General features: G+C 55.7%; 10 protein-coding genes across 10 annotated transcripts; 5 read left to right on the top strand and 5 right to left on the bottom strand.

The window, feature by feature from the left end:
* Positions 1 to 40: 40 nt before the first annotated feature.
* UMAG_10783 (putative glyoxylase I) lies at positions 41 to 950 on the bottom strand (the record flags this gene model as incomplete). The annotated part of the gene is made up of 4 exons (XM_011390083.1): positions 41 to 85; positions 178 to 547; positions 660 to 684; positions 935 to 950. 4 exons carry the CDS (start codon positions 948 to 950, stop codon positions 41 to 43), a joined length of 456 nt encoding a protein of 151 aa, XP_011388385.1.
* A 983-nt stretch (positions 951 to 1,933) lies between these two features.
* UMAG_06329 (dolichyl-phosphate beta-D-mannosyltransferase) lies at positions 1,934 to 2,818 on the top strand (the record flags this gene model as incomplete). Its single annotated transcript, XM_011390014.1, has 1 exon — positions 1,934 to 2,818. One exon carries the CDS (start codon positions 1,934 to 1,936, stop codon positions 2,816 to 2,818), a length of 885 nt encoding a protein of 294 aa, XP_011388316.1.
* A 350-nt stretch (positions 2,819 to 3,168) lies between these two features.
* UMAG_10782 (uncharacterized protein) lies at positions 3,169 to 9,897 on the bottom strand (the record flags this gene model as incomplete). Its single annotated transcript, XM_011390082.1, has 1 exon — positions 3,169 to 9,897. One exon carries the CDS (start codon positions 9,895 to 9,897, stop codon positions 3,169 to 3,171), a length of 6,729 nt encoding a protein of 2,242 aa, XP_011388384.1.
* A 1,714-nt stretch (positions 9,898 to 11,611) lies between these two features.
* On the top strand, positions 11,612 to 13,617 carry UMAG_12335 (uncharacterized protein; the record flags this gene model as incomplete). Its single annotated transcript, XM_011390115.1, has 2 exons — positions 11,612 to 11,634; positions 11,733 to 13,617. 2 exons carry the CDS (start codon positions 11,612 to 11,614, stop codon positions 13,615 to 13,617), a joined length of 1,908 nt encoding a protein of 635 aa, XP_011388417.1.
* Positions 13,618 to 13,916: 299 nt separating this feature from the next.
* On the bottom strand, positions 13,917 to 14,858 carry UMAG_06326 (uncharacterized protein; the record flags this gene model as incomplete). The annotated part of the gene is made up of 1 exon (XM_011390013.1): positions 13,917 to 14,858. The coding sequence occupies one exon, from the start codon at positions 14,856 to 14,858 to the stop codon at positions 13,917 to 13,919; it is 942 nt and encodes a 313-aa protein (XP_011388315.1).
* A 1,099-nt stretch (positions 14,859 to 15,957) lies between these two features.
* Positions 15,958 to 17,019, top strand: UMAG_10781 (uncharacterized protein; the record flags this gene model as incomplete). Its single annotated transcript, XM_011390081.1, has 3 exons — positions 15,958 to 16,302; positions 16,512 to 16,889; positions 16,987 to 17,019. 3 exons carry the CDS (start codon positions 15,958 to 15,960, stop codon positions 17,017 to 17,019), a joined length of 756 nt encoding a protein of 251 aa, XP_011388383.1.
* A 405-nt stretch (positions 17,020 to 17,424) lies between these two features.
* UMAG_06324 (putative F1F0-ATPase complex, subunit OSCP) lies at positions 17,425 to 18,824 on the bottom strand (the record flags this gene model as incomplete). The annotated part of the gene is made up of 3 exons (XM_011390012.1): positions 17,425 to 17,761; positions 18,227 to 18,513; positions 18,792 to 18,824. The coding sequence occupies 3 exons, from the start codon at positions 18,822 to 18,824 to the stop codon at positions 17,425 to 17,427; spliced, it is 657 nt and encodes a 218-aa protein (XP_011388314.1).
* Positions 18,825 to 20,209: 1,385 nt separating this feature from the next.
* Positions 20,210 to 22,897, top strand: UMAG_06323 (putative translation initiation factor eIF3; the record flags this gene model as incomplete). The annotated part of the gene is made up of 1 exon (XM_011390011.1): positions 20,210 to 22,897. The coding sequence occupies one exon, from the start codon at positions 20,210 to 20,212 to the stop codon at positions 22,895 to 22,897; it is 2,688 nt and encodes an 895-aa protein (XP_011388313.1).
* Positions 22,898 to 23,695: 798 nt separating this feature from the next.
* UMAG_10780 (uncharacterized protein) lies at positions 23,696 to 24,883 on the top strand (the record flags this gene model as incomplete). The annotated part of the gene is made up of 1 exon (XM_011390080.1): positions 23,696 to 24,883. The coding sequence occupies one exon, from the start codon at positions 23,696 to 23,698 to the stop codon at positions 24,881 to 24,883; it is 1,188 nt and encodes a 395-aa protein (XP_011388382.1).
* Positions 24,884 to 25,033: 150 nt separating this feature from the next.
* UMAG_10779 (uncharacterized protein) lies at positions 25,034 to 27,820 on the bottom strand (the record flags this gene model as incomplete). The annotated part of the gene is made up of 1 exon (XM_011390079.1): positions 25,034 to 27,820. The coding sequence occupies one exon, from the start codon at positions 27,818 to 27,820 to the stop codon at positions 25,034 to 25,036; it is 2,787 nt and encodes a 928-aa protein (XP_011388381.1).
* Positions 27,821 to 27,910: the final 90 nt, after the last annotated feature.

Here is a 27,910-nt window from a genome sequence, read left to right as displayed (position 1 = left end):
CGCATTTGTGGACGCCGCCGCTCGGTGTTCAGGAAGATGCTTACTGGGGCTTGGAAGTGGAGATGATTTCGATCCAGTAGTTATCCTGTTTACACATACCCAACGAGAGAGTCAGCTTGAGCCACCCTGCCTCGGGTGTGTGCTGGCACCAATCACGAATCACGAATGCAGACTTACAGGATCCAAGATGAATGCAATGTTTTTCATCTTACCATCCGTCAATTTCTTCTGAAACTTGACGCCGAGCTTTTCAAACCTATCGCACGCCTTATGGATGTCGTCGACGGCGACGCACAGGTGGCCGAAACCCTTGGGTTCCTGGTTTCCATTATGGTAGCTGAAGTCGGCGTCGTTTTCGGTACCGTGGTTGTGCGTGAGTTCGAGAATGGCTTCGCGCTCACCTCGTTGAGTGATGCCCTTCTGGTGTTGATACGCGAGGAAGTAGAGCGTAAAGTCGCCACCGTCGTGCTTGTCAATCAGGTCCATGCCGAGTACGTTTTCGTAAAAGTCGAGCGAGATTTTCGGGTCCTTGACTCGAAGCATGACACTGTCAAGAGATGCACGGTACAAGGTACGAGCAGACTTGGAACGATTGGTGAGTTACGCATAGATACTGGCAGTGGCAGAAATACGAGAAAGCAAGTGTCAAGTAAACTTACTGGTTGAGTCGGTAGCTGGCAGTCTCTGCGGTAGACGGCAGCGTATGTGAGGGTCAAGTGTGGAACCGTCGACACAAAGGCAGAAGCATCAAACCAACAGGTGGCGAAGATGGACAAGAGTCAGATTTCATGTAGCGACACCAGCTACTCGTTGATTGTGCGTACACCTCGGATGGTGGCCACCCTCAGTGGAGCACGAAATCACGTGCAGCTACCGATAGCCATTGATGTAGCATGGTGCGGAAGGTAGTGTCGGAGCAACCAAGCATACGAACCTGCGGTAGCTGGCATCTTGATCGGTCGAGTTGGATGTTTTGTGCTGAATACGGAGAGTGGGTGAGAACAAAGATGGTAGAGATCAAGTAATCGTCAATCGTCAATGTCAGCGACCGAGTCACGAGTTGCGGCGATAAACGCACAATCGCCGCTTCGCCATCGCAGGTGGCTCTGCTGACTCACGTTTCCGGCTCACGCTGTTTCGTACGTCTATTCGAGCGAACCATGCATCCGCGGCGTCATCGCTCGTCACCCACACCTGACTCACTTGGGCCTGTGCTCAATACTCACGACTGGTGAACAGATCTTCTCGTGTCTGTGTCTTCTGACCCGCCTCAAGTCACAAGTCACAAGTCGTGAGTGTCGTGTGTCATGTGTTACGCAGAAGCCGCAACAGCCGAACTTGGTTGGTCTTTTGGGCAGCAACCAAACCTCCACTTTACTAAGTTACTCACGATTCGTGATTCGCAGTCGAGAGGTGAGTCGAGAGTGCACGGGCTCGAGATGTACAATCGTGAATCGTTAACTTATTTCGTGATCATCGTAAACTACTCGTGACTCAGACTGTAACTCACGACTCGTGACTCACACAAACACACAACACGCGACACGGGAAAAAGGTACATGCGTTGTGAAGCGATGTAACATTCACTCAAAGTGCGCACGGCGCGCACAAACCACGACCCACGCGTGACAAAGCAAGCCTGAATTCACGATTCGTGATTCGTGATTCGTGATTCGTGATTCGTGATTCGTGCATGGTGGCTGTTGGAAAACACGCTGCTGGCATTCACGATTGAATTCACACGATTTGGACGACACAACCACGGAGCGGGTGTTACTTCTTCTCACTCACGATTCTCGATTCTCGATTCACGGTTCTCGATTCTCGCCGTCTTGGTCTTTGGGAAGGATCAGCTGCCGAGCTGGACCACCGACCACCATCGGTCTTAGCTACAACAACCGCTCCAAATCACTCATACACGTCTAGAATCTCAATGTCAATAGCTCTCGACATGGACGCATCAGCCAAGATGCGAAAGCAGCCCGGATCCTCTGGGTGGTCGACGTCCTCTACTCCGAGCTGCTCGGTGATCGTGCCTGCGTTTCGTGAAAATCTCAACCTCCGGCCGCTGGTAACACGACTTTCGTCGGCGTTTGCGTCTCAGTCATCGTCCGAGCTGGCAAATACGGAGATCATCATTGTGGATGACAACTCGCGCGATGGATCGGTAGAAACCGTCTCGGCACTCCAATCGGAAGGATACAACGTACGCATCATTGTGCGCACGTCGGAACGCGGGCTTTCGTCCGCTGTGGTTCGAGGATTTCGCGAAGCTCGCGGCCAACGAATGATCTGTATGGACGCTGACCTGCAACATCCTCCTGAGGCGGTACCCTCGCTTCTGCTCGCGCTCAACGGGCAGAAGTCGTTCGTCCTCGGTACACGCTACGGCGTCGGTGTCAGCATGGACAAGGACTGGCCCCTGCATCGACGAATCATTTCGTCCGGTGCGCGCATGCTCGCGCGTCCGCTCACATCCGCCTCGGACCCCATGAGTGGATTCTTTGGAATCACAAAACACAGCTTCCACACAGCCGATCATCATATCAATGCCCAAGGTTTCAAAATCGCTCTGGACCTGCTCGTCAAATCAGGCGTTCACAGTACCGATATCGCAGAAGTTCCGTTCAGCTTCGGTCTGCGCCAAGAGGGTGAGAGCAAGTTGGACGGTAAAGTCATGTTCAAGTATTTGCAACAGTTGGTCGAGCTGTACAGGTTTAGATTCGGCACCGTGCCCATCGTATTCGTGCTCATCGTACTGCTGGTGCTCGCCTTGTACATTTGGTCGCATGTCCTCGCTCCGATGCTCGGCGCGTGAGCTGTGAATCGATCCAGTGCCGTCTTGTGTCAATGTACATTTCAACAGACCAGGTACACATCATCTACACCGCGTTTCTGTGTTGACTAGAGAAGTCTACCTTCGTGCTTCACGCTCGCTCACTCCCACACCCCGAACCCTACATTGCGCGCCACTCGCACTTGCACGCTCGGGTCCGGTTGGATTTTGCCGAGTGTTATATGCATGTCGCAGATCAGCTCACGTGGACAGCACGGCCAGGCTCAATTCGATGCGATTGTTGCACATTCATCTCTGCGCTGAGTAGGCGAGACGGTACTGCACAAGTGAGAGCAACGTTACAGTATAGCAGCCAAGCGAGTGAAGAAGGGCTAAGAGAACTTTGCTCTGAGTTGGGCGAGTCTGTCGTCTGTAGCTGAGCTTCTTACGGAGGAGGATCGCGGCGAATGTGTGGACGACGACGGGCTGGCTGTGCAGTTGTCTGCTTGTACGGTGGGTGTCGATAAGCGCGATGATGTAGGCGTCGCTGGTGCGCCAGTAGTGGTGGTTGCACAAGACGTGCTAACGCGTCTGTTGTGGTCTGCCACCCACACAGGCGGCGGTTGGGCGGCGTTGATCACGTCTGGATCTTCCGCGGCGTAATTGGCAAAGACGCGTTTGATATACCTCTGGAACATCGGCCCGGTCGTCTGCAGCAATGACTGGATATAGCTCTCCAGGTACGGATAACGTTTCCGAAACTCGTACATCTCTTGAAGCCCCTGTCGCGACAATTTCTTGTCCGAGATGCGCTTAAAAATCTCGTGCAACTCGGCGTGCAACTCGGCGAGGCGTATACTGCTTTCTTCGTCAACAGCCGCGTCAGCCGCGTGGCCATTCTGGCTGTTCTGCTGAGCTCCATCGACTGTATCAGCTGCATTGACCGCCTGCGATGGCGCGTTGGCGCCTGCGCCCGCGTTCGACCCGACCGCATCACCTTCCTCGTCCACCACCGCAGCCTTGTCCACCCCTCGATCCTCAGGAGCAATGTTCCGCTGAGCTTCAACGACCGTATCAGCTTCATTGACCGCCTGCGATGGCGCTTTGGCGTCCGTGCGCGTACGCGTGCCCGCGTTCGACCCGACCGCATCACCCTCCTCGTCCACCCCTCCATCCCCAAAGGCAAAGTTGAGCATCCTGACCAGGTACTTGTACACGTAGCTGTTCTCGGGCTGAGGAATCATGTCGAGCATGCCCAACGCTTCTTCGCCAAAGTGGTTCACAACGGACGAGAGAATGATCTTGACTGTGCGCAACGGCACGTCGGCCAGCGGCACGCCATCCTCCGCACGCTGTCGCCACTCGAATGGCTCGATGGTCTGCAGGAAGCTCTCGATATCCACAAATAACTGCTGCGGCTCCACCTTGCGTTGCGACAGATCATCCTCAAGACGTTTCGCGATCTTCCACAAACACTTGATCAACAGCTTGGCAAACTCGTAGCGTGTCTCGAGCACGTCGCCTTCCAGCTCGCGCAGATCCTCTGTAGCCTCGCTGAGCATCTGCAGGCAAGCGCCGTACAGTAAATTTAGGCTGCATGCCGAGAAGCACCGAAGCAGGATAATGTTTAAATACTTGGACTCGTTCTGCGCAGAGGGATCCTCGGCGCGAAACGACGACTGGATCAACTGTTGCACCAGCACCGTCAGCAGCGGGATCAATGCAGAGCGAGACAGGTACGACCCCAGCGTCCGCCCGTCTTCCCAGACGCGATCCTTATCAAATAGTGATATATTGGCCACAAGCAGATGCTTCCTGAGTCGCTCGTTCCCTAAGTCGCTCGGGTCAAGAGAAAAGGCTTTTTGCATCTGCTTGCTGAGCACAATGGCAATTTGATCGACGTACGAAATCAGCTGGGGCTCTTCTTCCTGAATGAAGGCTTCGACGTGCTTGATCGCGAATACGCTCTGCTCGAAGTTGTCATTCACTACCAGATTGATGGCTTGGTCGACTGACAACTCTTCATCTTCCTCCTCGGGCAACTCGTCGGCCAGCACTTTGTTGCGCCCGGGAGCGATAATGCTAGTCGCACGAGCAGCAGCCTCACTAGGTGCCCTCAACATTGAAGCTCGAGGTGAGGCAACGCTTGGTGGCTTAGCAGCTCGAGGCAAGCCGATCGCAGATTCACGACGGGCAGCGCCTGGTGCCGCGAGACGGCTCCTTACGCCGGCGGAAGGAGCTGCTGGCTGCTGCAGAGCCGAACCTGGTCGCGCCAGACGCGACGACGGTGCACCAGCCGAGAGGCGGCCTGGAGACGAGGGGCCTGGCGCTGACGATGGTACAACTGATGCGCGCGGACCAGCACGGCCAGCGGTGCTTGCAGCACCCGCTGATTTTGCCACCGCCACAGCGACCGACGCCGGTGGAGCCGTTGTTCGCTTGAGCCTCTCTTCCAGCATCGACATCTCCTTACCTGGCAGCGCACCCACCAGCTTGTAGACCTCATCGCCAATGATCTTGTACACCTCGCCAATCGCCGAAAGAGCGGCAGTACGCACATTGGCGTCACGATCACTGATCTGTTTGGCGATCACAGGGAGCGTTCGCGATGGCGAGCACACTTGCAGTCCGTTTTTGGAAAACAAGTAGCCAACCTCGCTCAGGCATTCGGTGCGAACGCGCGCGTTTTTAGACGGCAGACCGTTTTCGAGGTAGCTTGTGAGCAGCTTGCTTGGCGGGAAGATGAACGTCATCTTGCGGAAGATCTCTCGGATGCGGTCGCGGAATGCAACTTTGGCGTCGCCAAACTTGGCAGTGAGACACGGCAGGATACAGGCAGCTTCATAGTCACTCATGTGGTACTGCTGCTCGCTGAGCAGCGCCACCAGGTGCTCGAGAATGTCGAGACACTTGAGCGAAAGACTCGTGTTGTTGTCCGTGAGTCGGATCGAAACATACTTGAAGATCAGATCCGAGTTGGCGAGCGTTCGTTCGATTGTCTCTTGGCGAGAGAGGCCATACTGCTCTTCTGCAAAAGTTGGGCTCGAGATAAAGTCGGAGAGCAGGGTCAAGGCGGCATAATAGTCCTTCTCTGACGAGTGGCTCTTGCTGAACATCGAGTCAGTGATACCACGGCTGAGCTGGCCATCGCACTGTTGGCGAAGAACCTCGACGAGCTCAGGTCGAGGCGCACCGTCAGCACCGATCCAGTTGGCAGCTTTGCCTTCGCGCTTTTCTCGCAAAGCCTTAGCCTTGGTGTCAGCCGAGATGAGCGGGGCGGAACCTTCCATGGCGCCACCAGGACCAGCTCCTTGGCTAGCCGCACCATTCGCAGATGCCAGGGCGTTGCGCGAAGGAACAGCCCCATTGCTGCTGTCAGAAGCGAGGCGAGCTTGGCGGGCGATGATCGAGGATGGCGCCTTGAGCGATCGACCCACAGCCGAAGGGGGCTTGATCCCGCCTGGGCGAGCGATAGCCGAAGTGCGTGGCGAGGAGGTGGCAGGTGCAACAGATGAGGTTGAGCCAACGCCTGCTGCTCTGGCCGGTGAAGCTGTAGCAGTTCTTGCACTAACGGCGGCTACACGAGCAGTAGGGGCAGGCACAGTAGCAGTAGCTGCTGGAGCGGCTGTTGCAGTTGCCCCAGCGGCTCGAGCAGAATTTTGAGCTTGTATTTTGGCCGCGTCGATGAGCGGGATAGCCGTATTTTTGGAAGCTGTCTTGAGCTGGTTAGCCTGCTCCATGACATGCTTGTAGCCAGCACGCGTGATGATGTGCGGCAAGCATGCCAAGGAAGCTTTGCGGACGGCTGCAAGCTTGTCGTCGAGGCACTGCACGCATGGAAGAGCGAGCGGCGCAAGGTCCATGCCCTTTTCTGGTGGATGTAACTCAAACCAGGCGGCCAACCAACCGAAGAGCTCCTGCTTGAGCATGGGATTAGCCGTTTTTCCCTCGACAACGGTGCTCATGCCGGGCAGCAGAGGACCAGCGCCGACCTGCTCAGCGATTGCGGTCAAAGCTGTGGTGGCGGACGCTCTAACGGGGGCCTTTGCATCAGCAAGCACCTGCGTGACGGGGCCGGCTAGGATGCGAGCCTGCGGTTCGAAATGCTTGTTCATGGCGGTGGCGATTTTGGCAATCGCATCGAGTGCCATCGACTTGCACATGATATTGCTGTCGGAACATCTCATTTTGAGCGCATTGGCGAGCTCGGCCATGTTACCCTTCAAACGACTGTTGGCGTTGACGACGGCTAGCACTTCTTCAAGGCCCTCTTTACGTTCCTTCCAGTTAGCGTCGCCCATACGAGCGATAGCGGCGGCGGAAACGAGACGATCGAGGTCGACACGCGGAACGAGCTGGTCGAGCATGTCTTCATCAGCGGCATTGTCCTGCGCTGCAGGTCCAGCGGCGTCTTCTCCGCCTGCTACAGCAGCCTTACCAGCAGGCGCTTTGGTCTCGTCGCTGAATCGCACAGGGGCTGGCGGCGGGTTGGATGCAGCCTTTTCGATCTCTGCTTCGATAGTGGTGCGGAGTTGTGGATTGAGATCAGCCAGGAACGAGTTGAGAGCGGTACCGAGGAAGCGAGCGAGCGTACCGATGGCCTTGGTAGCATTGATACGCACAGCTGCGTTGGCCGACTTGAGGCAGGTGATAAGATAGTCGATCAGAGAACGCACGTCAACGCCGGCGGTACCAAACTCCAGCAGCGTCTGGTCGACCCACAAGACCGAGTCGGCAATCGCCTTGGGTGCCTTGAGAGATCCGAGCGGACCGAGCGCTTGTGCCAGTAGGAAGCCGAAGGAAGTCTTTTCGGCAAAGGTTACGAGGGTCTCGCCAGCAGGGGTCTTGAGCTTGATGTCACCCAGCTTGTCGCAAAGGGGCTGCACTGAAAGCGCAACCGAGGGACGACTAAACGTGGGACAGTCGTTGGCCAGCAATTGGAGTGCCTTGTAGACCTCGGCCATGACCTGGAAGTTGCTCTCCTTCCAGCCTGGCTTCTTGCCTAGAGCACGAACAATGATTTCGGACTCGACGGACTCGGCCTCGACCTTGAGCCAATCGTTGAACTGGGTCATGCCTGCGAGACGCTCCTTCCACGCACTGCTGGCCAGTTGGGTTGCAATGGCTGCCGGAATCAGGTCAGCTGCACGTGCTTCAGCATCGTCGGGATGGAAGCGGTACTTGACTGGCTCAGTGGCGGAAGCAGCTACCTTGCTGCTACCTGCTGCTGCTGCTGGTGTTGCTTTGCGTGCAGGTGCAGGTGCACTCGATACAGCGGAGGATGTGGCAGCAGCGGGCCGGGTGCCTATTGGACGAGCTGCCATGCTTGGCGTAGGACGCGCAACGGGCCTTGGTGCTTGGTTCTCTTTGCCTGTAGCCATAGCTTGGGTGGCCGATGGTGGCTTGGCACGAACAGCGGCTGGTGGAGCTGCGCGATTGGTGACCGCTGAAGGGGCAGAAGCTGGTATCGGTGCTGTTGGTCGAGCAGCGCTCGACAAAGGTGGACGAGCCCCTGCACCTGCGCCCATCTTGACCTTGACCTCTGCAGTATTGCACTCGTCCTGAATTTTGGCCTTCTTGATGTCATCGAGGCCATCAAGGAAGATGTTCATGGGTCGCTCGCCGATGAGCTTCATCAGAGTGCCAAGACCGGCAGCTCCGGCATCACGTACGTCGGGAGAGCCATCGGCCATGGCGACGACGAGGGCATCACCGATGGGTTTGATATCAGCTTTGGCGGGGGCGAGCTTGGTGGTGCGAAGGCAGCGGACGAGGAAGCGGATGGACTCGGTCTTGACAGCAGGATTCTTGTGCTTGATGCCGGTAAAAATGTGCTCGAGAATTTCGGAAAAGGAAACGGTCTGAAAGATAGCATCCAAGGCCTTTGCAAGCACTTCGACGGTGGCGGGCTTCTTTTCCTTGAGCTTTTCAATAATGGGCGGTACGACCTTGTCCTTGTAACGGGCAAAGTTATCGCGGAGACCTTTGGCCATGGCGTTGAGACACTGGCAGGAGACGAGGACAACGTTGATGTTGGCGTCCTTGCTGATTTTGAGTGCAAGATGGTCGACAAGGCCGTCGAAGCGATTGTCGGGCTGAATTTTTGGCGATGAGCTGAGAATCTTGAGGATGGTTTCGAGCGTCTCTTTGCGCTCCTGCCACTTTTTTGAGACAATCATCTCTTCAAAGTCTGCTGGATAGTCACGGCTGCCGAACACGTTGACCGGCTCTGCCAGGTCGTACGGATCCACGTCGTCGTCATCATCGTCGCGGTGGTCTTGCTGCGCGGCGGAAATGGAGGCGGCGGCATCTGTACCTGGTTGTGAGATGGGAGCGGCTGCAGCTTGCAATTTTTCGCGCTGGCTAAGCAGGAAGCGGGTGGGGAGGGGCTTGGATGCAGCTGCTGCGTCGATTTCGGCAAACTGCTGGCGAAGCTCCTTGGCCTGAATGTCTTTGAGCGTGTCGATGGTGGGTTCGAGTGCTGCACCGATGTATCTGTGAAGTTGGAGCGCCAAAAGGGAAGCCTCTGCACGGACGTTCTTGTCCGAGTGTGCAAACATGTCGGGTAAGCGCTGAAGGATGGGTTTGGGTGAGACTTGCTTGTGACCAAAGTCGCGAACGAGATGCATGATGGCGGTGACGCAGCCAGCGACGACTTTGGGTTGCTTTGCTTTGAGGCCGTCAAGGAGGTCGGCGAGGAGTGGCTCGCAGCCCAGCACATCCTCCATCTCCGCGTAGAACGAGATAAGTTGGAGCGCATTGTTTTTTGTACCAGCCCGCGTCGAGCCAAGACACTTTTCGACGAGAGCAGGGACTACCAGCTCTCTGGTGCTGCCGGCGGGCTTTGCGCCGAATTCGACGAAAGCACGTACAGCATCGACGCCCTTTTCCTGTGCAACGGCATTGGTATCAACCACGATGGATTTGAGAATGTCCGGATTGCGGGTATATTGACGAAAGATAGGGTCGTCTTCGGACGAAGTGTTGGGGAAAGCTTTGGAGAGTTCTTCGTATGCGGAGACACGCGCCTTCCATAGCTTGGAAGCGAGACGGTCGTGTATTGGCAGTTTGGTAAAGTCGTCGTCTGTGGGGGCGGCGCCGCCCGTCATATCGATGCTCATGACGACGGGTGCTGGCCGCGATGGACTGGAGAGTGGTCTAGCTCTCGAGGGAAATGTGGTGTAGCGAGCTGATCGCTGCGCCCGAGCTGGATTGAGTGTGAGCCGATATGCGATTCGATTCGAGCGTGTGTAGAGATCAAGAGCCGGAGGCAAAGCTGAACATGTAGCTGCCGACGATTCGAGACGTACGGCTGACAGAGGAGGACAAGGTGATGATGGTAGCCTTGTTGACGGCGTGACTGACAATGAAGACGGCCAAGCGTATGACCGACGCTAAATGCAAATGGCTGAGCCAACTAGCGTTGCTGATGGATTGCGTACGAATCGTGAATCGTGAATCGTGAATCGTGAATCGTGAATCGTAGTAGGAACAACAAAAGCAGAGATGGTGGTGAGTGACAGGGTTGTGGTGGTCAAGTCGCGAGTGTTTCGATCGGCGCTTCTCTCATGTGGTTGGTGCTGAAGATCGGCTGTGCAGAGTTTGACTTGGGTGATTCACGATTTGAGCTTAGCAGACGTGAGAGCGAATCGTGAATCGTGAATCGTAATCGTGAATCGAGCTCAACATGGAAGCTCGAGCGTGAAGAATAAATAATCGTGAATTACGAAAATTAATCACAATAACAACAACCACGAACAACAACGTTGGCGCAAAGTCACGAGTCTGCGAGTTGCGAGTCGTGAGTGTTGCTCTCCTTGCTGCTCTCAGCCTGCGTCTCAAAACAAGCCAGTGACGCGTTTCTCAGTCTACTTTGACGGAAAAGCAACCCTCGACGTGTCAACATCGTGCAACACGCAACTCGTGACTCACGACTCACGACTCACGACTCGTGCAACTTTCGTCACTCTGTTAGCCCGTCGATCTCACATTTTGAACCTCGGCTCGTGGCTTCACCTCGTTGCTTGGTTCACTCCACACGCGCTTGCAGCGCGCGCATAAAATCGCGTGCCGTGTTGCTCTCTCGGCTTGTTTGTGTTGATCGAATCACGACTCTCTGACACTCACGCGCGAAGTACACGCGAGTACACGCCGTGTGTTGTTCTCGGTTGTTGTTACCAAGCGTGTGGTGGAAGGCAGCCAAGCCAAGCCAGCCCTGGACGACGCGGCTGCTCGCAAGTCACATGAGCTGCTATATGCAAAAGCAGCGAGGCAGCATTCAGTCATCAAAGCCCTTGTCTACGTGCGAACCCTCTCCTGCTTTGACCAAAGCGACTGCTGTCCACGATTGGCCTTCGACACTTCTGAGCATTCGCGGTTGGACACCTTGACTGCAGAGCCTACCAAGTGAGGAGTGGAGAAGCGCAACGTGTGCCTGACGCCTGATTTGCGAAGGCATTGGCTGGTCAGTTTGGCACGAGTTGTGAGGCGGCCTAACAGCAAACTTGAAAGAAGCGAGCGAGATCAGTCACGAGTTGGCTCGGATCGTGATTTACGATTGGTGTTGTGATTCACGATAACTGAACTTATTTGTGATGCGTGATTCGTGAATAATATCAGAATAACTTAACTTGACGGATCTGAGTTGCTTGCGGGTGTTTTTTCGTGCTCCACTTGTGCAATGCAATCGTAGATGAGCCAAATCTGCCTCGTCCATCTCTTCTGTCGCACTTCGATCATCCTTATCCTCAACATCAAGATCTCTTACGCTTTGAGGCAGTCGTTTTCGGCTCTATAGCCTCAAAGGCCGGAGCAAGCGCTCCACCAGCCATCAAGATGAGCGAACATGGTGCCGACCTGTAAGTAGTCCATCATCCATACTTGTCAGCCAGCGCTCCAACATGACAGCTGATCGCCTCGCATACCTGATTCCACCTCGTCTTTTGCCTCACCACAGCCGCTTCGATTCTCCCGAAAAGGAGATCAAGCATTGGAAGTCCAAGGTTGCCGACATGCAAGATGCTCTTCGCGAAACCGAATCCAGTCTCCAAGACTTTGTCGAGAGCAGTAAGGAGCTCGAACAAGAGATGGAAAAGGAGCTCTCCGCCTCGAACAAGACCATCTCCGATCTCAAACGTCGTAACGAACAACTCAGCGGTGATCTCGAGGATTGGAAGTCCAAGTATTCGCGCGCTCTCTCCGAACACAACGCCACCCTCACCACGCTCCAAAAGGAGCTCGGCCAGCTCAGAGAATCCGTCGACATCTACAAGGCTAAACTCCGCGACACTGAACTTACCAACGACGAGCTGGAAAACGCCGAACGCATGGTTGCATCCTCCCTAGCCGATATGGAGGGCAAGTACAACAAGACCATCGAAAAAACCGCGTTGCTCGAAGAGGAGCTCATCGAAAAGACTCGTCTCGACGAAGAGAATCAGCGTCTCAAGGATGAGCTTCGCGAAATGACCGAGGAGATGACCATTCTCCGCGACCTTGTGACCCGCAGCAGAGCCATTTCCCGGGCAGACACCATGGCCAGCTCCACCTACGACGACTCGACCGCACCGCGCTCCGAACAGAGCTTCGACAGCTCTCCCATCAAACCCAGCTCTGCAGCACGAGCAACAGAGCGTCCATCGTCTAGACAGGCACTCAGCTCCCCAGTCACCAATCGAGTGCCCATCTCTCGTCGATTGGGTGCAATGGGCCACAACCGCAGACTCAGCCGTGACGTCCGAGCCGCCGAGGCACCTAGCCTTGCTGCTGTGCTCGACGACAGCCCAACTGCTACCACCACCTCTGCTGCACCAACACGTTCCTCGACGCTCTCCCGAAGAGACCCACTCGCAGCCACCCCTTACCATCACGGCGCATCCACCAGTCATGGTCTCACCTCGTCCCCCTCTGCACGAGCCCAGCTGCGTGCCTCGGTCCGCGCTGCAGCCCGCATCGGCGGCGCCGTCAGCGTCTCGTCTGCTCCTCGCTCCACCAACTTGTCTGCCAATGGTGGTGCTGCTGGATCGAAACGCATGATGGCCGAAATGATATCCAAGATGAAAGCGCTCGAATCGCGAATCAACTCTGCCAAGGACCTATCGCGCGTGGTCGGTCCGGGCGACGAAAGTGCCATCCCTCGTCCTAGCTCCCGCATGGCCACGATTGGCTCACCCAGCGCCAACGGTCACAACTCGATCCACATGCCCACCTCGACTCCACGCGCACCGCGTGCCAGTATGGATGGTAATCGCACCATCGGTTCGTCCATCCCTGTACCCTCTCGCGTACGAAGACCGAGCTCAAGGATGTCGGAACGCGGCACACCGCCCATGCCGAGCTTGGGTCTACCACGAGCTCAGACGCCCAGTAGCCTGCACGCGCGCGGTTCGAGCCGCGCCGACGGACCGTCGCCTCTACCACTGCATGAGTTTATGGACCACGATCCTGCAAGTACGTTGCCTCACGCAGCTCGCTACGCCGCGGCTCAGGCAAGCGTAGCAAAACGACGCACCAGCATGTCCGGTTCCGGTATGTCACACTCAGCATCGCACGGCTCGCTTGCCAAAGTTCGGTCCGGCTCAACACTACCCAGGTCCACAACGCCTTCGACCGTCGCTGCGCCCAGAGTGACGCAAAGCAGCATGACATACTATGGCGCCGAAGCTTCGATGAGCAAGAGAACTCCGCTCTCGACGCGCTTGGCTTCCTCACATAGAAACGCATCTAGCGCCAGGGGCAGTATCAACGGTCCGCCCAGCTCGTGGAAGACTTCAGCCATGCCAGCACAGACGCTGTCAAGAAGCAGATCAAGCAGTTTGGGGTCCGAGACCGAAACCTTCTAGGCCATGAACATCATGTTGTACAAAGTATGTATTGATATCCCGAGACGGGTTGGGTTGACTGCGAACGCAATAATTCGTTATTTTTGGTGCCTCCGTTTTTAGGGGTTTTGGTTTTTTATGTTTTAGTTTTTGTTGACCCTGGGTTATGGTCAAGCATGGTCACAAAGCATGTATAGATTCCTGCCACGTACAGAACCTATCTCGGACGATTCTCTCTCCTCTTGAAACGCTACGTTGCATTCAGATTTGTGATTGACAGCATATCGAGCACAAGTCCAGGAACAGCTATCATATTTGTATTAAAGCTTGGGCTTAAACACAGGCCTCTCATCGGCCTGAGCTTGCCTTCTCACACAATTGATCAAGCTGCCCAAGCCAGCACTTCCCCATAGCTCGAGTGTATCGCCATGGTTCAAGCAAACCTTGGGCTGTCTCTTGAACCCTTCACCTGGAGGAGTGCCCATGATTAGCAAGCTACCTGCTTCCAATGTCGTACCCTTACTCAATTCGGCTAGGGTCTCTGCGGTTTTCCACAACATGTCGGAGGTGTTTCCGTCTTGCATGATCCGGTTGTTCAGCTTGGTTGTGAGGTGGATGTTGTCACGGTTCGTGATACCGCGCGGGTTCGAGGCGGAGACGAGACAGGGTCCGATGGGAAGCCAACCATCGAAGCTTTTGCCGAGTCCCCACTGGGGCACGGCAAACATGCGTGTTCGGGCGGATACATCGTTGGACAGCGTATAGCCTAGGATGGCGTCCATCGCTTCGACAGGAGAAACGTCTTTGATGTCGCGACCCAAGACGACGACAAGTTCAACTTCGTAGTCTGCTTGCTCTGCGACACAGGGTGGAATGACGATATCCCGACCCGGTCCAGATAAGGTGGAGATGGGTTTGTAGAACAAGATCGGAATCACAGGTCGCTTTCTGATTGCGTCCAAAGCGTTTTGACCAGGCTGTACAAAGTTGGCACCGAGTGCGCGGATGGTGCGCACCTCTGAGGCAAGCAAAGGCGGTAGCAACGTCGACACGGTCTTGATGACGCCGGAGAGGTCACAGTGACCAGCGAGTGGGTGCGTGTAGAGAACATTGGCGCGGATCGGCGCGGACTGGTTGGCGTACGCCACCCCCACGTCCAAAACGTCATCAACCGGTTGGCCCAAATAGGTCTCGCCGTCTTCTCGTGCAATGAAGCGGATCAGCCGCCACCATGAGGTGGGTATCGCAGACGATGCTGTCATGTTGTGCGCTCGACTTTTGCGGCGTGTATGTGCGCAGCGACAACAAAGCGGCAGACAAGCAAAGTTGCAGTCGTCGACAACGATCAAGAGGCAGTCTACATTAGTACTCAGAGGCTCTAGATCTATCTGGGTACAGGTGGAGCCACAACGTGAACTTTTCAAGAAATGTTTTCCCACCCAGCACAGCGTACCTCACACCTAGCTTGGCAACGCTCGGCACGATCGTGAATTCGTGAACATATGTATCATATCACCGAACAGCGAGACGCCTCGGCTGCAGAGTCAGACGTCATACAATCGTATATCACAATACACAGTAAGTGCTCTACACGCTCACGGCTCACGACTACTCGCTACAGGTTACACGCTGCACGCTGCAAACGAGCAAATGTTAGACCGGCCTCCGCAATCTCGTTCACGATTTACGATTGCGTCGGCGTGCACCTTTCCGCGTTCGGCGTTAAGTGCGGCTGTCAAACCCATTCGTGATTACCGAAAGAGCTCAGCAAAGCATCGATTGATGTAAAAGCCGGTCGACCACAGCGGGCAACACACAGTATGGATGAATCACAAATGATGCGAAGCTTGTCTCTGTCTCTCGTTTCTGCAAAGCGTGAAGATCGAGCTTCCAAGCGTGAAGTGCGAGTCGTGAGTTACCAAAGTCCACGGATGACAAACCAAGCATGCACGTCCAGTTCCGCTCGTGGCTCGCTCCCTCCACACACGCAACACTCAAACAGCGCGCCCGCAATCACGAATAACGATTCCACGATTATTGCTAAACGCCGTCCTAAGTCACCGCACGACACAGTTGTGAGTCCACTGTGCATGCCAAGCTGGCACGCTGATTAGCAGATGTGAGGACAAATCCACGGTCATCAAGGTTGCAAGCGTGGTTCCTGTCGTGTGTGCTTGTTGAAGCGGTCGATCTGGGAAAGCAATATAGCAACGCTTCGTATCCGTCTTGGCTCTTCATCTGATCACCATCTTTTTGTCTGATCTCATGATTGCTCGCATCACTCCAACTCTGCGAACAACAGCATCTACGACATCCCTCACACACCGCTACTTGACAACGTCTCGAATCAGCACTGCCGCCATGAAGCCCGTTCAACTCTACACTGCTGGCACGCCCAATGGCCAAAAAGTGTCGATCATGCTCGAAGAGATCAAGGCGCTCAATCCCTCGTTCGAGTACGAGACGCATGCCATCGACATGAGCAGGAACGAGCAGAAGGAGGATTGGTTTCTCAAGATGAACCCGAATGGCCGTATTCCCACGCTTCTCGACCCAAACAACACTGCTACGCATCCCGACGGGTTTCCGGTCATGGAATCCATGGCTATCCTGCTGTATCTGGAGAAGAAGTACGACGACAAGCACGTCTTCTCTTGGTCTGACTCGGATCCCAAGGGTGAAAACTACAGGAACCAGGTTCTGCAGGTAGGTATCTCTTGGCTGTTGAGCTTGAATCTGCGTCCTCACTGCCAGTGTACATCTCGCCTTGGCCTTGAAAAAAGACGCTCTTACATCACACCCCACAGCAGAGAACGTCGTTGTCGTATGGAAGTTTCACGATGGTCTCTCTTTGGCCGGTTTCGCTTGCTGACCGTATGCTTCTTCTTCGAACATCCTTGCTTTCGCTTTCGCAGTGGTGCAGCTGGCAGAGCGCAGGCCAGGGTCCTATGCAGGGCCAAGCGAACCATTTCCGCATGCAAGCTACAGGCGACTCGAAGAACGTCGTTCCGTACGGTATCAAGCGATACCATGATGAGACGGTGCGTCTGTACGAGGTGCTCGAAAACGGCCTGCAAGGACGCGATTACCTTGTTGGCGATGCGAAGGGCAAGTACTCTCTCGCCGATATCCTCATCTTTCCCTGGGCTCTATGGTACCGGTTTGCGGGCATCCGAAACCAGGAGGTGGGTCCCAACGTCAAAGCCTGGATTGACAGGATCAAGGCTCGTCCGGCCGTGCAGAAGGGGTTGGAGGTCCCCTCCAAGTCTGAATTGTTGAAAAACCTTGAAGACGTAAGTTGCCATCTCGTTAGTCTGTGTTGTGCAACCACAGCATGTCTACTAACTGAACGTCTTTTGCCTACTGTTGTGGCGGTGTTGCACACTGCAGCCCGACTGGATGCCTGCCATGCCCGAAATTTAGGGTATCCACAATCAATTCTCAAGCACACGCTGTTCCGCTCGGCTCATACCAGATGCACAGCAATGCTCCGAAAGACTCGTTTCATCCACAATAGCACCATGTCGTGTAAGACGTGTAGGTTTGACAAAGTAGAGAGACAAGAGCGGAATAGTGGTATCCGTGCACGTGGTGCCGCTTTAAGTCGTTCACTTGCATCGCCCACGAATCACAACTGCGAAAGCCGATCACATGCGTAATGCGTAATGCTTTCTGAGCCGACTTGTGTCTGCAGAGAGAGACGATTCATTCTAGGATTGATTCAAAGCTTTGTTTTTCCTTGTACATGGACCCAATACGTCATGTGCAGTGACAGCACAAGATCAAGCTGAATGCGGCTTGGCTGAACAAGAGAAGAAACGGGAAAGCTTAGATACCCTGTTGAAGCAAAGCGTTGAGCTTGTTGACCTTGCTTGCGACCGAGAGGTCGACGGTGTTGCCGGCAAAGTCGACGACGAGACCACCCTGAATGGCAGGGTTCACCTTTTGCACAATCTTGAGCGTCTTGCCATTGCCCTTAGCGGCGATCTGCGAACCCTTGAGTGCCGACTCGATGCGCGAGACGGTCGACTTGTCCAAAGCGGTAGCCGAGGTAACGGTAACCTCGACCTCACCACGGTATGCGCTCATGAGGTCTTGGAAACCCTCAATCACCTTTTCGGTCTCGCTCAATCGGCCGTTCTCAGCGAGCACGGTGAAGAGGTTGCTGTTAACATTGACATGAAAGCAAAAACGGTCAGTTGTGTATTCCTACTTGGGCGTTGCACCACGCTAAGCTGCGAGATTGGTTTCGCGTACAGCAACAGCTTGGAATTCCGCGTGGAGTGCAAAACGCCAACTGACAGTCGCCGAACGATGTCGAGTCCATCCAAAAGTCAATCGATCGCGCCGCATATCCACACCGCATAGCCAGTGCATAGACCATATACAGTTATCCTTCTCCGTCCTGCTTTGAGAAAATGAAACATCCGCGTACCTGGGTCAAAGGCACGTCTCTGATGCGCGATGGCAGCAACTGAACCCGAGGCTCTGACAGTATTCTGTGTCTATGCGTTTGCTTCGATCGACATGCTCATGGCCCTTCCGCTTCCCAGACTAGTGGTATTCCTGGCGTGTACCGTTGCGCTGTTGTTGCGGCTGCTGCTGCTGTTGCTGTGAATGCAAAACTCACTGAGTGATGGGATCAGCCTTGCCCTTGCCGGAGGAGAGGAGCTGCTCGAGGCCCTTGGTTCGGTCGGCACCGCTGAGGGTGGGGTTGGAGATGAAGGTCTGAAGCTTGGCACCCTCGGAACCGGTGAGAGCAGCCTGGACGGCCTTAAGGTCGGCCTCGACCTTCTCGAGGGTCTTGCTGTCCTTGGACAGAGCAGCCACGTACGCGGACGAAGCGTACTTGCCGGCAAGACCGTCAAGCTGGCGCGGAGCTCGGACAGAAGCCTGGGAGGCGTAGCCTCGGGTGGCCTGCCGATGTAAGAACAGTCAAGCCACAAGAAAATGCATCGGCATGTCGAGAAATGATGGAGCAGCAAGAACGAATGTTGCAAGGGTCAGTGATTGATGCAACGATGAAAACATGTCGACGACAAATGTTGGTGTTAGGCTAGCGGTTTTTTGTAGCTCTTACTCCTCGACTGTTCAGAGATGCGAGGCGAGGCGGAGCTGTAAGGGACAAGTGTTGAAGAGCGTTGGTCGAGATGGATGCCAATGCGCTTGTTATCGACGTCATACGCGATACCTACCTGGAAGAGACGCGGAGTAAATCGGGCGGCCATGTCTGCTGTGGTGATGTGGACGTTGATGGAGGGAGGCGAGCAGGGTGAAAGGATGTGTGGAGAAGAAGAGCAATGACAGCGACGACGACGACAACGATGTTGAGCCTGCTCGCGTCTCAAATCTCAAATCCAGTATGGCTCGCTCGCAGGCAGCCCAGCCAACTGCGACGAACAAACGCAGAGAGTGCACGCTTCAGCCGCATTCTTCTCGTTGGCTCCTGCCTCACCCGTCCGTCTCTGCACTTTTTCCGCGTTTGCCTGCATTGGCGCCACCGATCGGTTCCGCGCAAAATCACAAATCTGAGAGGCCTCCTTTTTATCGCGCGAAAAACCGCCCGTCGTGTGTTCACGATTCGTGATGTGATTTGCACTGACTACGGTTGAAAGTGGAGCCCTAACAATTATCTTTCTTCTTCCACGTCCACACTCGTGACTTCCTCGCTGTTCCCTGCTCCCTACTCGTGACTCGGTGCTAAACAATCGTGAATCAATACATGACACAACCTGCATCGCCAGATCATGACTCTTGCACACACAACTTTGCTCATTGCTCAGTTCTTGTGATGTTCAGTGCGATAGTCGCTGGCAAATGCGGTCATTCGTGATTGATGGTGACGAGGATGGCGAGAGCATACCTTGTGATCATTCGAGATTCACGATTCGAAAGAATTCAACACGCGAATGAGAATGAATGCACGTTGTATTCGAGTATTGAATTCATGTCCTTCTCGAGTATTTAACCTATTCAAAAACAATACAAGGGCCTGAGTTTTGCACTTGAGTGGCTTGCAAAGAAGAATTCGTGATTGGGGAGCAAGAAGAAATCAAGAAGCCAGTCAGTTCTGCTGTCTCTTTGCTTTACACGCACGCGACAAGAGGAAGAGAAAGAAGAAAAGACCAAAAAAAAAATGCAAGCAAACAGAAACAGAAACAGAAAAGGAGCAGAACAGAACAGAACAGAATAGCGCCGCTTCTCCTTCAGTCAGCCGAGTGACACTCAAGGCTGTTTCACTGGGGTTCTTCTGCCTTTGTGCTGCGCGAAAAATTCAAGTGTTGCTAGAGCCTGTGTGTGGTGCAAAGCGCTGTCTTGACCATCAAGCTTTGTCGCAGCTCTCGCTCTTCCATCACACAAAGCTCTCCTTGAAAGTCCTGGCTTCTGACTTGATAGCCATCACTTCCTGGATCATTCATTCACGCATTATTGTCGACGGAAAAGCGGTCCTTTCACACCTTCCTTTTCCTCGCAGCGTCCTCGTCTGTCCATCCACTTGTGCATCTGCATCAGCATCTGCATCAGCATCAGCACCAGCACTCACGGCGTAATACCGCTGCAGAGAAAGCTATCACCCTGCTTCTCTGCCCTTTTTATTGCTTCTTGATCCAACATGTCCGGCTTCTTCCGTAAGGTCGGTGATTCCGACTCTGAATCCGACATTTCCTCGTCCGAGGAGGAGCTTTCTGAGCTCGAGTCGGGAGATGAGCAGCCAAAGACCACTCAGCCCGCCGCAAGCCGTTCGCGCTTCCTCAAAGGCAGCGATGATGACTCGGACTCGGACGATGATGACTCGGACGACGACGACCAAGACTCGCTCGACTCGGACGACGACAATGGCGAGCGTCGCACCGACGGAAAAAAGGCTCCCACCTCTCGTTTCATGAAGGGTGCAGCCGACAGTGACGACAGCGACTCGGAGGAAGAAGTCAAAAAGGTGGTCAAGTCTGCCAAGGATAAGCGTATCGACGACATGCAGACCATCGTTAACCACATTGAGTCTGCCCAGAAGTCGAGCGACTGGACCTCGATCAACAAGGACTTTGACAACCTCATGCGCTCTATCGAACGTCAGCGCACCTTGAACGAGCAAATCCCTGCCTTCTTCTACAAGGCCATCTCGCAGCTCGACCAGTACCTCAACGAGTCGGCCGCCAAGGAGAAGGATGCCAAGAAAAAGATGAAGGCGCCCGTCGCCAAGGCCATGAACGGCATGAAGCAAAAGTTGAAAAAGGTCATCAAGGAGAACGACGAGACCATCGCCCGATACCGCTCCGACCCCGAAGGCTTTGAGGCCGCTGCCGAGGCTGCTCTGTCCGCTGCTGCCGCTCCCGCCGATGCTGAAACCGCGATCGCCAAGGGCAAGAAGGAGCGTCTTGCTGCTGCCCTCGACTCGGACGCCAACGACGACTTCCAGACCGTCGGCCGAGGCGGTCGTACCGAGACTTTCACCTCCGAGGGTCTCTTCAAGAGCCTCACTGCCATCATGGAGGCGCGTGGCAAGAAGAGCACCGACAAGAACGAGCAGATCCGCAAGCTCCACGATCTTTCCGGTGTCGCCGACTCGCCCTACAAAAAGATTCGTGTCATTCTCGCGCTTGTCGCCGCCCGCTTCGACTACAATGCCTCGGCGACCGCCTACATGCCCGTCGAGATGTGGGATTCGGCACGCAAAGAGATCAACGAGATTGTCGCTCTGCTCGGCAAGAACCGTAGCTACGTTGTGCGCGAAGAGACTGAAGACTACGACGACGAGGTGGAGCGCGTCCCCGGCCAGAACGGCGAAAAGGATGTCGTAGCTGTGCGCGGCAGTATCATCAGCTTCGTTGACCGTCTCGACGACGAGTTCACCAAGAGCTTGCAAAACATTGATCCTCACACCACCGAATACGTCGACCGACTTTGCGACGAGAAGAAGCTCTACGAGACCATCGTACTCGCTCAGGGCTACTTTGAGAGCCAGTCTGAGACCGAAGCGCTGTCGCGCTGCACCATGCGTCGCCTCGACCATGTCTACGCCAAGCAGGATGTCATTATCAAGGCGCTTGAGTCGACGCTCGGCGAAGCGGCCAAGACGTTCGAGTCGAAGCTCTTCCCCTCTGCTGTGCGTGTCGCCGAGCAGGATGGCCCAGCCGTGCTTGTACGTGCGCTCTGCACGTACCTCTATCAAGCGCGCGGTGTTCAGGCCGAGCGCCCACGAACGCGGGCTGTGCTCTGCCATATCTACTTCCACGCGCTGCACGCCGACTACCACGTTGCTCGTGACATGTTCCTGATGTCGCATTTGCAGGACGCGATCCAGCTCGCCGATGTGGCCACCCAGATCCTGTACAACCGTGTGGTGGTGCAGATCGGAATCTGCGCTTTCCGTAATGGTCTCATCAAGGAGTCGCAGGTTGCGCTGCAAGAGATCTTTGCTACTGGCCGTGTCAAGGAGCTGCTTGCTCAAGGCGTTCAGAAGCAGAACCAGTTCAGCACTGTCACGCCCGAACAAGAAAAGCTCGAGCGTCAACGTCAGCTGCCGTTCCACATGCACATTAACCTCGAGTTGCTCGAGTGCATCTACCTCATCTCATCGATGCTGCTCGAGGTGCCCAACATGGCGCTCGCCGGTAACGACCCGGAGCTACGCAAGCGCGTCATCTCCCGACCTTTCCGTCGCATGCTCGACTACACGGACCGTCAGGTATTTTCGGGACCACCGGAGAACACGCGTGACCACATCATGCAGGCATGCAAGGCGCTCCAGAACGGCGACTGCAAGGCTTGCATCGAGCTGATCTCGGACATCAAAATCTGGAAGCTCATGCCTGGATCCCAAGAAGTCAAGCTGATGCTCGCCAAGCGCATCCAGGAGGTGGGTCTGCGCACCTACCTCTTCTCTTACTCTGCTTACTACGAGTCGGTTTCGCTCTCGCACTTGGCAGCGACGTTTGACGTTGAAGAGACGGTGGTCAAGGCCATGGTGAGCAAGATGATCTACAACGACGAGTTGGCAGCTTCGCTCGACCCTTCGGCCAACGTGGTTTCGTTCCACCGACTCGAGTTGACCAAGGTGCAGCAGCTGGCGGCAACATTGGCCGAGAAGGCCAACTCGATGCTCGAGCAGAACGAGCGTCTGCTGGATGCCAAGCTGGGCGAAGGCAAGGAGCAGAGGAGCGGTGCCGGTGGCGAGCGAGGTGACCGCGAGGGAGGTCAGCCAGGTGGAAGGAGGGAGAGGAGAGGAGGGTCCGCAGCGCGCGGACGTGGCCGCGGACGTGGACGTGCACAGCAGTTCCAGGCGCTCGGGCAAAAGGTGTAAACACCCTCCTCCGCTTCTGGTTCCCTTCTGGTTCCCTTGTGGTTCCTTTGTGGCCCCCTTGTGGCTGTCCCTTGCCCTCCCTCCAACCCCCTAACCCCAAAAGCTCCTGCGATTTTCTTGCAGCAGCCCCCTTCCTCCTGCCATGTGTATATGTATGAGAAATGTCAGGAGCAGGTTTCTAGTGCATTGTGCCGAAGCCGTGACTCAGTGTGTTTTGTACATCGTCGTCCTTTCAGCGGTGCAGTGTGTCAGAGTAGACGCACGAGGTGACGGGTGCAAGGATATGTTGACGTACGAGAAAATCAACGTAGACACCACGCGCCAAATCACGAATACAGTCACGAGTCGTGAGTCACTGAGTGTGAGTATATTCATCGTGCGTGATGATTTTTACGAATCGGACACAAAAAGGCGCCGAAACTCGGGATTCAGAGTCAGGTGTGAGCGTCGTGCGTTGTGCGTGGTGAATGGGCTTGCGAATAAAGTCGCCGGCAAGGCACGCAAGTCACGAGTGGGTTGGATAAGCGTGCAGCTCTTACGCCTGTCTGTGTTGCATGGTGTGTGGAGCTCGACAAAGGACAGGAGTGCTTGTCACGTTGGCCGTTATCAATCTCTTGCTTTCAGCATCGACAAGCTGGCGCACATCAGCTCTCTCTCGGTACGAACGGTATCTCTCAACGTCATGGTTGCTGTAGCGCAGACGTAGAGCGCGAAAGCAAGCCGTGTGCTGCGTACACGTTTACCGCCAAGAGATCGCGTCGAGCATTGGATTGTGACCTCACGTTGGTTGGTGTTGCCATGCCACTTGCCAGCTCGGCCATGGCGTCGTGTTCGAGCGGAGCCACCAGTGTTCGCACAGCTGCTTCTCGAGCGCGGCCAATCGCGCTAGATGCGATACGCAACCAACGTCATCAACGTCTCCCGCCAAGCTGGCTGTTTGCATCACAACAGCATGTGTGTTTCGGCATGATTCGCGTCAGTAGCGCCAAAGAGGCGCACAGGAACTTTACATGCTCGTCGATGCACTGCGCTCGTCTGCGCTCGTCAGTCACTCCTTCTTCGACCGCTTCGTCCTCCAGATCGCACACGCACCATTTTGCGTTCCCCACGCATCTTGCCAACCCAACTCCATATGACATCTTCCACTTTCGCTCGCGCTGCGTCTCGCCCGCCGAGATCAAATCGCGCTACTACGATCTGGTGCGCTGCTGCCATCCGGATCGATATTCGTCTTGCTCGTCGCGTTCCACAAGGGCGGGGAAAACCAAGACGCAAGCAGAGGACGAGTTTAAAAGGGTAGTCTCGGCTTACGCGCTTCTGAAAGATGCGCGTGCGAAGCAGTTGTACGACCGCGCAGGAATCGGATGGGCATCTGCTGCGTCGAGCTCGTCGGATGGATGGCGTACCTTCCAAGATGTCCGGTATACACGACGGTACAATCCCTCGTTTACTGGTGCAGGACACGATCGCTTCGGTTGGCAGCATCAAGGCTTCTATTCGAACCAATATACTGAGCGAACCAGCTTCGGATCCGGATCGGGTTCCGGTTCCAGTTCGGCGGGTTGGAACGGTGGTAACGGACAATATACATCGAATGGGATGTTGATCAGCACGCTGTTCGTGCTCACATGGGTGCTTGCAGGCTTGCAGTATTCGCGCTTGAGTCTACAGAGTGCCAAGGCAGTCGAGCGCGCTGATCGAAGTCACCTCGACGCAGCACGAAGTCTAAACGACGCCAGAGAGGCGGCGAGGAGTGCCGAGGGGAGGCAAAGGAGGCAGGCGTTCAGACGGCGTGTGAGGGAGCAGAAGCTGTTGGACGAGCTGCAAGCGTTGACTGAATGCGACAGCGATCCATCGCTTCCCCCGCATGCATCGCACGCTAAGCAAGCCACAGACGCCGATAGCGCATACCGTGTAGGACACAGTGCACCGAGCGGTAAAGCGCCTGCTCAGCAACGTTCCGCCAAAGCCGCACAGACAGCTTGACAGCTTGACAGCTTCTCTTTGATAACCTCTATCCACTCACACATGACTGAGCTCAATGCACACGTGATCACACCCATCCCTGCTGCTGGTGGACGTACTGCTAATTCCGTGCACACCTCCGTGCACACCCTTGCGCGCTTGAAAGCCGCATCAAAGCGCACGCAATCTCGCCTGCTCTTTGTCGCGCTTCAACTGTTCTAACCTTGATCGTCTTTCGAGTCTCTTTCGCTCCAGTTCGGCCTTTTTCTCCTCCTTGGACATGGGCGCTGGTGCAACAGCCGGAGTAGCGCCTGCACTTGCACTTGCACTGTCGTTGTCGTCATCGTCTGCGGCGGCGTGATCGTCAAATGCAGCCCATGCATCGTCCGGAGCGGCAGAGACGAACGCCTGCGCTGTGATCTCCTGCGACTCTGTCAACGACGGAGACGCGTGGACCGATACATTGTCCACCACCTCACCGCCTGCTGCATCCCACGCGTCGCTCCATCCCTCTTCCACCGGTGCAGCCACCTTGAGACTGCTCCTACTGATCGCATTCTTCGGATCCGCCGACACGGCGGCACGTGCTGCGTTGGCGGTGCGCCGAGGCCCCAACTTCGCCTTACCCATCTTGGTCTTGCCCACACTCGTCTTCTTGGGCCGACCCACTTCGAAGCTCGACCAATCCGCACTATCGTCGTGCACGTCGATCAGATCCGCATCCGCCAGCGGAGGTGTTTGGAACGCCGAGGCGGTAGAAGCGCATGGTGCTGCTTGGTCATCTAGATCGTAGTCGAGTGCACAACTTGTGGCTGAAGTGTACGGAGCATGAGTCGAGCTATCCGCCGAAGCCTCTGCGGCAGCGGAGCCAGTGCCAAGACGGAGACTGGCGAGACCGGACGAGGGGGGCACTTGGGTAGATGGCGATGGCGTTGCAGAAATGCTCACGGAGCGCGCAGTGGTGCTGCTACCATCCATGTGCGACTGCAGTTCTGCAGCAGAGGACAGCGGCTTGCCGTCCGGAACGCTGGGTGCAGAAGCCGAATTTGAAAGCGACGATAACGCCGACGACATGGCCCAGCCTGCCAGTGCTGTTGCTGCACTTCCCGCCGACGCCGCCATGGCGGTAGCATACCCGGCGCCATTCGCTGTTGCATCCGTCTGTGCACTAAATGCAGTCGAACCGCTGAGCTGCTCCGGCGTGAGCACCGAATCGGGCATACCCTTTCTTCCTGACTCGACTTTCTCTAGAAACATCTTGACCGCCTTATCCGCCTGATCACGGACAAGCTTCTCGTTGTCCACCATACAAGGTGCCACCGCGGGCAGCACGTGTTTGGCACAGTCGTGGTGATCGAACGAATCGCCGGTCGCCATCAACGCCATCAAGCCCGCCACGCGAGCATGTACAAACTGGTCCTTGAGACTGCGCGAGAAGGCGGGGATGAGCACTTTCTTGCGCGTGGATACGGAGAGATGCGGCACCAGCCGACCGAGCAAGATGGTGGTATTGGTACGAATGCCTGCCTCGGGATCTACCTGGGTTCGCGCGAGGACGCGCAGCAGGTCGTTGTTGAGGATTCGGTCTGACAGCTTGGGTGCGAGCGGCAGGATCGCTTTGAGCGTGGCTTCCCGAATGACGGGAACCGAGTCGTTGAAGCCTGTGATCAGGTTGGGCCAGAGCTTGTCGGTGACGACACGATTGTCCATGCGCTCGGCGTAGAGCGAGAGATTTTCGAGCAAAGCCATTCGCGTGGATCGATCGGGAGAGGCAAAGGCCTTGAGCACAGGCGGCACCACGTTGGTGGCCCACTCGTCCTTGGGCAAGGGCTGACCGAGACGAAGCACCAAAGGTAGTAGGACAGAAGCTTGGGTACTAGCCGAAGCGATGGTGCCTGGTGGTGGAACAGCAGCGAGGGCAGCCACGAGAGCAGGAAGAACCTTGTACAGGAGAAAGTCAGGGGTGAAAGAATCAGGCTTGTCCTGCAAAAGCTGAATGATGGAGGCCTTTTCGTTTTCGGTGGCGAGCAAGAAGCCGTCGAGACCTCTTGCGACCTTGACCAGCGTGTTGTCTTTGAAGAAGCCGCCTTCGGCCTCGCCTGCTTCCCACACTCGTGCCACAGTGTTGCGTGTTTTTGCATTGGGTACAAGCATACGTTGCAGCGCAGTGTAGAGCGGCTGGGGCACGTGGCCTCTTGGCGGTGCAGTTGTGCTGGACTGAGGCGGCAAGGGACCGTTGAATGCTTCGATAGCGACGAGCGCGAGCGCATAGCTGTCGAGCAACGTCGAGTCCATGTTGGCAAGAACGCTGCAGCCATTCTGCTTTACTTCTGGCGGCGCATATCGGTTGGCGTCGGGTATCAAGAAGCGCTGAGTGAAGAGAAGACCATGTGGAGCTTCGGCATGCGGGGTCAAGACCTCGAAACCTGCTAGCTTCCACTCGCCTGAGGCGCTGATGAAGATGGACTCGGGACGCAGGTTTCCGTGCGTAGAGGCGGCATCAAGGTTGAGAAACTTGACGGCGTTGACGATGGACGAGAGGCCCCAGACGATCCAATTTTGACGCTGAGGGGTTGCTCGCTTGTCTTGGGATTGTGCGAGCACCTTGTAGAGCGGTGTAGCCTTTTCTACGGCAATGTAGACCGAGGTGTTGGTCTCTGCACTATCGAGCAGCCTGAGAACGTCAGGATGACGCGTAGTGCGAAGCTTCCTGGCGGCATTTTTGGCGAGCGGCAAGAGGTTAGCTCGAGTTGCGTTGTGGGGCTGGGAGAGGTCAAAGGCGAGCACGGTGCAGGCGGTGTTGTCGTCCCGCTTGACGGCCGAGTAGAGCGACCAGAGCGTCTGCTGACGATAGTCGCTAAGCTCCTGTCCGATGGTAAAGTTGGGAAGCGGACCTGATCGTGCTGCGGAAGAGAGGACCGACGAGGCGGCCGAGCTAAGCGATTTGAAGTAGTCCATTGCTGTGCGAGAGGGCGAGAGGGCGAGAGGGCGAGAGGGCGAGAGGGCGAGAGGGCGAGCTGTGCTTGTGGAGCTACTGGCTACGGTCTC

The sequence above is a fragment of the Mycosarcoma maydis genome, chromosome 4 (assembly GCF_000328475.2).
Source record: "Mycosarcoma maydis chromosome 4, whole genome shotgun sequence".
Classification (NCBI taxonomy): Eukaryota; Fungi; Basidiomycota; class Ustilaginomycetes; order Ustilaginales; genus Mycosarcoma; species Mycosarcoma maydis.
This window is presented reverse-complemented; position numbering and strand designations above follow the sequence as displayed.